At 39.6% G+C, this 9757-nt stretch overlaps 1 protein-coding gene and 1 long non-coding RNA gene across 2 annotated transcripts; one reads left to right on the top strand and one right to left on the bottom strand.

The window, feature by feature from the left end:
* Window positions 1-613: 613 nt before the first annotated feature.
* Window positions 614-6551, bottom strand: tpt1 (tumor protein, translationally-controlled 1). The gene is made up of 6 exons (XM_034573738.1): window positions 6397-6551; window positions 5625-5698; window positions 3338-3522; window positions 2150-2255; window positions 1432-1548; window positions 614-1059 (listed from the first exon to the last, which is right to left on the bottom strand). Exons 1-6 carry the CDS (start codon window positions 6422-6424, stop codon window positions 1057-1059), a joined length of 513 nt encoding a protein of 170 aa, XP_034429629.1. The 5' UTR covers window positions 6425-6551; the 3' UTR covers window positions 614-1056.
* Window positions 6552-8806: 2255 nt separating this feature from the next.
* LOC117754667 lies at window positions 8807-9518 on the top strand. The gene is made up of 2 exons (XR_004612477.1): window positions 8807-9025; window positions 9088-9518. It is a non-coding gene; the product is annotated as an uncharacterized LOC117754667 (long non-coding RNA).
* Window positions 9519-9757: the final 239 nt, after the last annotated feature.

Raw genomic sequence — 9757 nt, 5'->3', positions numbered from 1 at the left:
TATCCTTCCTGACTGATTCTTCTGCAGGTTGTGAGACACATTGAGTTGCCGTGATGAAATTCACGCAAGTTGGATCAACCTGTAATTTCATGTTTTTACTATGATTGTCGGTGTGGTTTTGAATCCAGCCCTCAACGGGTTGGTGATTGTGTTTTCCATTGACTGTTGTGTAATTTTGTTCAATAGATTATACAATGTACATCAGTAGCGATTTTCAGATTGAATACATTCATTAAAAGATCTAATATATGATTCAAGTGTCATTTGTATATTTATACATGCAACTGATATACACAATGATTTTTACAGCACTGAGAACATGTGATGCTAAGCAGTCATCCATCAATTATCATATTTCAGACAGCAAGTGAAGTCAATAAACTGAATTAGAAGTAGATTGAAAGTGAATAAATAAGTTGAATTGATTTAACTTAATTTTCGACATGAATTGGAAACATTTCTTCTTCAAATTCCAATGATCTGCTCGGGCACCTTCGAAGGAACCATTCCTACAGGTCAGTGGTCACTGTGCATTTACTAACCTGTACCTTTGGCTGTTCAAGTGTAGGGAGGCGAAAGTTCACTCAAAACACCACAACAACAGAATAGAAAAAGTGGTGGTACTCATTTTTATTTTCAAATCAAGTCTTTATTGTAGATGGAATTTAATTTGATGCAACCATAAACACAGAGGGCCGATGACGAGGTCAATCTGTATGGATCATTGCTAAAACAGTATGCATAGGAAGAAAATAGCATCTTTCAGTTCGTCAGAGCTTTGCTCAATGTCCTGCCTTTTATTTTCAAATAACAAAACGTGAGACAAAAAAAAAAAATCAAGACACTGCGAAAGCCAAAAAGAAGTTATTAAAATCTGATGTCTGTTTGGATCACCTTGCCTTGGGAGTGGTACTGTGGACTATAACACAAATTTATAAAGAAATTGTGTATGTGTAAGAATGTTTCTGTTCAGGCATGATGCAAAATACTGATCTTCGGTCTGCTCCTGGGGCCGTTTAGGAAGCAGCAGCCAATTGAAATGTATATCCAGGTCATTTACTGCAAGAAAAACAAAACAAATAAAAGGATTACACATCAACCAAGAGCTGCATCTACCTATATTTCTCACAATCATTAATCCACCTACTGCGACGTTAAAATAGGACAAACATTTCAAGGCCTGGTTGTAGTATTGTTGGTTCTGGAGCCAGAAAAATACACAACACTACAAACAAAACTGTGCAACTCCTTATTACATTTAAATTACCCACACAAAAAATGTATGTGACAATTTAGAGGCTAGATCTTTTGACTTAATCTATTGCATCAGAGACTTGTAATTATGTTAATTCCAACTAAAAACGTTGAACCTTTTTTGAACCCGATTCTTTTCCAGTAGTGTCAAAAATACATGCTAATGCAACTACTTACAAATTTCTCAACCTCCAGACCATCTTTGAAGAAAAGCATGAATGGTGTAATGCCATCCTCGCGGTAATCCAGCAGTGCCACCAAGCCGTCTGGGTTCATGGACTCTCCAGTATAAAACTGCAAGGGGAGAAAGACAAAATAAGACTCAATTATCAACAATCAATGGGGATGTTATTAAGACGATAATCAGGAATATGAAGGGCTGGTTTACAATTGACATGTTTAAAAAAATATATATTATCATACCACTATTAATGCACTTAAAAACAGGGTTCTAAAGAAATTCTCTTTTCTTCAGCTGTGCAAGTGCAACTGGCTTTGAATTATACAAGGTTTCTATTGCAAATACAAGTATAAGAACATATTAGACTCAAAAAGCCTAATGAAACGCTTCATATGTAGTAGGTCATATCGAAATAGATTTTTCCTTCATTCTGATTATATTGAGAACAGCCGCATCATGTCTGTTGGGTGCAGTGTAATTCATAGGAGGAAAATGTAATCCTTTCAACACTGACAATAACTGTATATCTAAGTGACCAGTTATCCCGTGTGACTGCTTTAAAACAAGTAGGTACAAATGATTGTTCACAATGTTCCACTGCCGTCAAAATACCTTCCTTTACCCAACTCAGGTTCATCCATTATTGAAAGAACTTAACACATAAGAAACAATGTGTTACATTTTCATATATGAAAACAATGTCTCTATATTTACCTCGTAGTTCTTAATGTTTTTAACAATCCTCTGGACAACCAGTTGCATGCCTTTTGTGAACTCATCCACTTTCTCTGGTTTGTCCTTTTCCAGCTTGGTCTTAAGCCTGTAAAACACAAATACAGTAAAATTGTGAACAATCTTTGCAATGTCAAGATGTAACAAGGGCCCAGAGAGCACTCACCTCTTCATTTTCATGATATGCTGAACTCGTCTCATAATACTTACGATTCACAAAATTATAAACACTCTGCAGGAAGAACTCTCGCTTGTTTTTTTTGCCGATTTATTATTATATTTAATAATGGTCTGCCGCCTCGAGAGTTCACGAAAGCGTATAATGAACAAACGACAAGCACTTCTCATACTAAATTATATATTTTCATTCATTCCGTCCTGGCTCTGCTTGCTCATTTCTCTCTCCCGATTGGAAAATTATGTCATATTGCCCAACCTTAGTGTAAAGTATGGCTGTACGATATTAGGAAAAGATGCGATATACGAAAACGTTGAAAATTGCGATGACAATATGACTTGCGATAAATGAAAAAAGAATGGTTATGTATAAGTTGTTAGTCTTTCTTCTTTTGTTTAACTGCCAACATGGACCCCATATAGGGATGGGCGATATGGAAAAATCAACCGTGCAATTTATGTCACATCAGTCGCTATTGATATACATCACGAATTAAAACAAATCAGTGCCCCTGTGCTGAGGCGCATTGCTCTGCGCAGGTCAACAAGTGACTCTGCTCCTCTGATGTTTTCAATCACTCACATGTAGAACTGATTCTATAAAAAACAGCTTAATTCCAAATCTTCTCCTGCTCTCCATACATGTGGAGTCAGTCTGTGTTTGTGGGTGCCGTTTCTTTTCCCTCAGGTTCTAGGATTATCATAACTAAGCTTCGCAATTCTTGCTGATCCAAATACTAATTAACAAGGTTATTATATAGATAAGCTCTACATGTGAGTGATAAGACCAGAGAACCGCCCAAGGGGAAGCAGCCCTGATATGGTTATAATCAGCCGGCCCTCACTGCTAAAAGTCTGGGAGGAAACACTGTATAGCGTCTTCTTCTGGGTGTAAAGTGTTTTGTTTTCAGAGTATGATGCAACATAGTTACGAGGGAACACAGAAAATAATTCTCTCCACAGCAAGTGACCTTAGAAGACGCCAATACTCACTCCTTCATATATTCCTTAATGTGTTTCAAGTACTGCTTCCTATCATAAGTCGTCTGTTGCAGTTTGTGGTTGAGGATGATGTCCACACCGCTTGAAGTTGCGGAGTCACTAGACTCACACATCTCTTCTGCAGAAGGGTTGGCCCCGAGGAGACTATCATCGATTGAATCTGTCCTGCAGACTCTCTGGAAATGAGAAGGGAGCACAGTTATTCATGAGAATAGGATAGATGGTTAGGCAGGCAAGGATACCTTCACTCGTTCCATTAAAAAAAAAAAAAGATTTACGCAAGTAGGTATGGATTTTATATATGGACTGTATATTGGGATGGACGACGTGGGTCATCAAAAAAGTATTTTAAAGATGGTTTCTGCTGTGGCTTCGCATCAAGTTTAATCCCAGTCCATATTAACAAGGCTGAAAACGCACATCAGGTGACCACTCACATACACACTCGCGTCCTGCTGGACATTGTTGCAGATTGCCCAACAGATATGCAAGTGGTTCTATTATTGTATAATGCAGAATTTAACTGCACAACAGGTGTTAGCAAGGCTTGTAATTGAATGTTCATGTAGCATTCTACACTATTGGCCAAGGCTAACAATGGTTGTTTTCTTGTGTGATAGGAGCCTGGTAGATCAACTTGTGACCAAGAAGACCCAATCGGCAAGCAGTTTTTTGTGTCAGTCACAATTTCCAACAATCTCAGTTTCAGCCTGTCCAGACTAAAACACTGACCTAGAGTTTAAGCCTGGCCAGCAGCATTTCGAAACTCATCCGTTTACTACTACGAAGTAGGATTTTGGTTCATCGAAGTAACTTCAGGTTTTCCAGTCCTATGAAGGCCCCTCACTTTGTATTGGGGTAAATCACCATGGTAACTTATGTTGAACAGCTAACCTGCTCCGTAGAAAGTTAAATTGGAGATTAGAGATCAACCGCGCCTGGATTTACAAGTGGGCATTGCCCATCCAAATTGCTACTCTGCCCACCCAATTGGTAAACTTTATTCTTTGACAATTAAAATCGGCCAATCACATTTATTTCTTCACCCCGTCAGAATTTCCTGATATCTGATTTGCTGGTTCGACATTGGACATAGCAGTAGGATAATCGGACATAGTTGTATCCTCTCCTTCAAGTAGGTTTATCCTATGAAATTAAACATTTATTTGGAATGTGGAATAGTTTACAGATTTACCTTGTGACAGCCCCCATCCCTCCCTTCCCCTCTGTGAAACTCCAACAGTCAGCCCTCACCAAAATGACACTACAGTTACGCACTCTCCTCAAAAGGATAGGGAAAATTTAAAACAATGTCTGGTTGGTTAAGTCAATCCGCTAACACACCCAGTACATCTCAATCCCTCGTTTCTAGATGCACCCTGTCACCACAGTGTGTCCTCAGAGTCAGTGCAGACAGTGTGTCAAACTTAAGCCCACTATAGAGGCTACATCATGTGATTAAGTGAAATGTTTCATCTCTCATCCAAGAGGCTTCTTCAGTTCAGTTCGACAGGTAATGTTAGTAAATAACAGATTGATATATATATGCCACCAGTTCACTAGTCTGTGTTGGTGATACGGTGTAAACACCGCCCCTTTTATGTGCATGCGCTCAGATCTTGAGGCAAACCTGGGTTGACTTACAAAGTTTATAACCAGCTTCATGTGACATAGCCTGATTGTGAGGTTATGTTCACCTGAGTATCTGAAAGATATCCTGGGTGTGCATAACTCGCTTCTTAGTACAAGACTGTCAACAATAACTGTACTCTTATATTGATCTGAGGCCACAGAAAATGTATGGGGAGACGCGTTTGTGCCAGAGCTCGACAAACCCACGATTCCACCCGCAATCCTAACTTCTTTAATAATACAGAGCAATGTTCAGCATTTCACTGTAGGTTTCTAGTCTAAATCTGGTAGTAGCTCTTGGTGGTCACCTCATTTGCGTTCACACAGCCCGTTAGAGAGAGAGAAACTCTATCTCTAGGGTTTAATGTATGTCTGAAAGCAGCTACAATAAACAAGACTTATATTCACTGTGTGGAAGAGAAACACCCCATCTAGCTATGTACCAAGGCAGGGACATTATTGACTCATCATTTCCATAGTTGGAAAACTTCACAACACACATTTAGGGGAAAGAACGTAAATGGTTAAAAAGTTGATCAAAACACCTAAAAGTCTGGTTGAAACGAGCAGACCTCAGGTTTTACCACGAGGCTAGTGTCTTATTTTGTTAACTTGAGAAGCGACTGAATCGATATCGGTGACTCACCTTTCCTTCAACTTCGTACATGAAACCGCCTTCGACTTCTTTGATGGGAAAGGCATCAGAGAACATCTCGTCACCTGGCGGAAGAAACACTGTTAGGACACTTGGGACCAGAAAGGACGTTTCCCCCCCCGTCTCGGCCACATACACGCGGGTTTAAGTAAAGGAATAAACACACGGGACCTTTTTTCCCTTTTGCCGGTGAAACAAAGACAGAGGGAGCGGGGACACGTTACCGAAGTAACGCCGGCCGAGCTAACTCTGAAAAGAATCTCGCTCGTTAGCGAAAAGAGCGGCCACATGACGCCGGGAGGCCCCATAAACCACGTCCCCCCACCGGCATGACTGACGCTGCATTTGTGCGTTGGACCACATCAGCCCCGCCGAGGCCTCCCGGTACAACCCGAGGCAGGGGAGTCACACGTTCCTACTTTGAGCCAACTTGACGGTAGCCGAGCCGCGGCCTGTGCTACAACTCCGCCCGGCCTCCACAGCGCCCGTAGCCGGCTAAACAAAGTGGCGAACACTCGACAGGACTCGTCGGCCTTCATTGTAAACCGCGAAGTTTCCAGTTTTTTTTCCTGTGGGGATGGGTGGGGGAGGGGAGGAGAGCAGGAGGCCACGTCTGGCTAGCATCAAGATAACACGCGTTAGCTAGCTAGTTAGCGTCGCCGACTCTCCCCGTTTTCCAACAACGGTAAAAGGGGTAAATAACCGCCGCGGCAGAGATGCTACCGGGTCGCCGCGAGAGAGCGGAGGCACGGCGGGGACTCACCGGTGATGATGTCCTTGTAGATGATCATTTTGGCTGTGGAGGTGTTGAGTCGTCCAGAGACAGAGAGCAGACCTGCCGACCGAGCAGCGCGAGAGAGGCGAAAGAACGATCAGGCCGCCAGGCAGGGAATTTACGTGGTGCTGACGTCACTGGGGTTCGGCTCGAGCACCCGGGTTTTACTGCCCCCGTGAGACGGTGGACGAAATGGGTCATGGTTCCTGAAATGAGATATACTACGTGTATACTCTAGCACGATACTACTGTAGTGCTAAATATTTAAGATTATATCACATAATATAGTTGTTACAATCTTATACACGTGTACCTACGTTCCCTTCCACCCATCCATTCATCCATACATTCATCTATCAACCCATGTATCCATCCAACCATCCATCCATTAGTGACAGAGAAGAGAGACAACCCTTTGTTCTTGTTCTGACGATTGTAGCTCACCTGACACCTTTCATTAAAAAATATAATCTGTTAAAAATTGTGGTAGTACACTGAGAATTACGGTTTTAAATGATACATGACCTGAGAGAAAAGACATCACTGTTCGGTTAAAATATTAAAAATAACTTTATTTGTATAGCACTTATCTTAACAAGGTTGCAAAGTGCTTTACAAAAAAATGGTGAAAACAAAGTTATTCAATTCAGTTCTTCCTATAGGCTGTAAATGGATGAAGATGGAGACTGATTTCATAGACTCTATTTTGTCAGATAGTTTTGTCATAAGAAATAGTCAATTCAAGCCAAATAACGAGATATATTGCACTTTTAATATCTTGGCAATAAATTCATTTTAATTGTGGTCGGACAAATGAACCACAGTAAGTAAATGTGAGGCAGCTGATACTAACTGAACGCAACTTCAATGTACAGACCAGTCTATGGTACAGACATGAGGGCATATGTTGGGGGAAATAATGATGTTTTGAGCCCACAGGTGAACAACAGATAAAAGATATTTTGATATGTCCCAGGAGTATACTGAATGTGTAAATAATAAAATCCAGTTTCACTCTTCAATAGAACAGACAAAGTGTTCCAGTGTGTAGTCCTGCATCCAAGCATTACGATATAAAAATAAATCATTTTCATCAAGAGACTTTTTTTTTTTCAGAATGAACCCAAATTTATTGTCCTTTTTTGAGTAAACACATTTATTTATTTCCTATGATAGTTAATTTATCCATCAAAAATTAATAAATGTTCTAGAGTCAGGTCCCCTGATCACCAACTTATGAAGTCTCAAAGAAAATTGAAACTAGAAACACTAGTCATTAATTCAGTTTACAGCCTTCAAGAAACCTCCAAGAAATCCAGCACCGTAACATGTTTTGGAAAATGTATTACAATTCATGCACCACATCATTTGTTATCATTTATTATTTTATTTTGATTGGTTTGATTTCGTTTTAGCCAGAATTCACCGTGAGACATTTCCTGCTCAAACTGCAGCTTCATATAAGACGATGATGTAATCAATAAAAATGAAAATGGGAAATACTCAGTATGATGAATTATCATATTTCAGACCTGTGAAGGCAGATTTTTCTGCTGTGCAGTGAAGCACGTCTACCTGACATACTTTACACAAATTAGCCGACAGTCCTGAAATATACTCATTTGTAGTTTTGAGACTTGTAATACATTGGATTGTTCTTTAACCTGGTATTAATGGAGGACTGAGTCGTCACCCAGGCGCTATTTTATCATTCCTCCTTTGATGCTACATCTACATTAGATATATAACAAACCAGGGATTTGAATAGCAATAACAAAAACATTGAACTGACTGTGCCTCGACATACATGTTACATTCTGCAAAAGATGTGAGTAGGAATAAATACAGTACGAACACACTTCAACGTGAAATGGTAGAAATCGAAAAAAAAATTGAAATTAGAAGATAATTTTATTTTGAACCCAGCAGCTGCTTGCTTGTTATTTTGGCAAAATGTTTCATGCTGCATTCAACCTGAGCTTTTTACAGTTTTATTCCTGACATCAATACAACACTCATTCATCGTGTTGTATTCACTCGTTCATCAACGGTCAGTAACAGGATGGCAGGACATGCTGTACGCGGAATGTAGCTGCTGTTTCATGACACTGGGTCTATATCTTTAACAATATGTTACTTGACTGTGTCTGAAAATGCAGGGGAGGTTGTGGGAAATTTAGCAGAAAATAAATTCTTTCTTTGCTATAAATTATTTGTAATATATTAAAATCACATTCTAACAATAAATGCCCAAAATAATTATTTTCATTCTGATTTACAGTCCAACTTGATGTTGTGACGATCTGGGACTTCACAAACATATACAGATGGATTCAGAGGAACAATGTATGTTATTGAAATCATTTGTAAGTGAGATTATAAGGTATGAAATATAAAAATAGTTAATTCTACATCTGCATTAAAACACACACAGTGATAGACGTTCATGGAAGACATGTGCAGTAGCTGATGAAATGGGATTTATACTGTTCAATCTAACAATTCTGTCAGTGCAACATTAAAATAGTTCCTTGTCAGATTTGTTCGTAATGCGCTCAATCACACACACACCACACATACACCTCGCAGCACAACAAACCTTGAAATAAACGTTAAGGTTTCCCCTAATATTAAGTACAGATCATTTCCCGCTGTAGTGACTTATTACTGTCCTACCAGTCAGTTGTATATTAGTGATGAATATCTGAACTCCTTCACACACACAGATCAGATGTGTAGCACAAGAAAAAAATAAATGACTACAAATAATTTAAACAGTCCCAGAAAACTGGAAGTCTGTTTAGTGTGAACTACCTCTCCTGCACTGAAAAGATATATCCCAACTGTACACACCACTCTCAAGGAAGCGAGAGGCGAGGTTACAACAGGGGGATCTTTGACCTCTATGCAAGTTATTAGCATATAATAAACTGACTGTTACAAGAGATTTTTTTCCCTTACTATCACTCAGAGCTTTCGGACCAAGTGATTTTATTTGAGTTGTGAGGATGAAAATATAAAAACACAACTGAGTCATGTAGTGCCAAAGGCAATTCTCTCTGTTTTCACACAGAGAAAATAAGTAAGCCGATTCGTAAAGTTCATTTAATCAGAAAAGACAAACTTTTCGTCCAGTTTGTTCTTGAGCTGCCGCAGCTGCTGACTGGTGAGCCTAAGGTTTGATCTCTGCCCCGGAGGTGAGTCGAACTCTGATGTATTTAACTCCCTCTGTGTCTCATGTGGATGCTCTGATATCAGTGAAACGCAATCAAAATGCAGCACTCACGCCACCATATAAAATGATAAAAACATACTGAAGTGCAAGAAAATATTTTCAGTTTCAAAAAAC

This window comes from Hippoglossus hippoglossus, chromosome 21 (assembly GCF_009819705.1).
Source record: "Hippoglossus hippoglossus isolate fHipHip1 chromosome 21, fHipHip1.pri, whole genome shotgun sequence".
NCBI classification, from domain to species: domain Eukaryota; kingdom Metazoa; phylum Chordata; class Actinopteri; order Pleuronectiformes; family Pleuronectidae; genus Hippoglossus; species Hippoglossus hippoglossus.
The sequence above is the reverse complement of the archived record's forward strand: the minus strand, read 5'-3'. Positions and strand labels throughout refer to the sequence as shown.

Bases quoted from the DNA above. Each gene is read 5' to 3' on its own strand.
- tpt1 (XM_034573738.1), bottom strand. From the start codon at position 6,424: ATGATCATCTACAAGGACATCATCACCG. The intron at 5,699-6,396 runs GTGAGTCCCCGC...TTCTTCCGCCAG, and splicing joins CTACAAGGACATCATCACCG to GTGACGAGATGTTCTCTGAT. The intron at 2,256-3,337 runs GTGAGTATTGGC...TGTGTTTTACAG, and splicing joins ATTAAGGAATATATGAAGGA to GCTTAAGACCAAGCTGGAAA.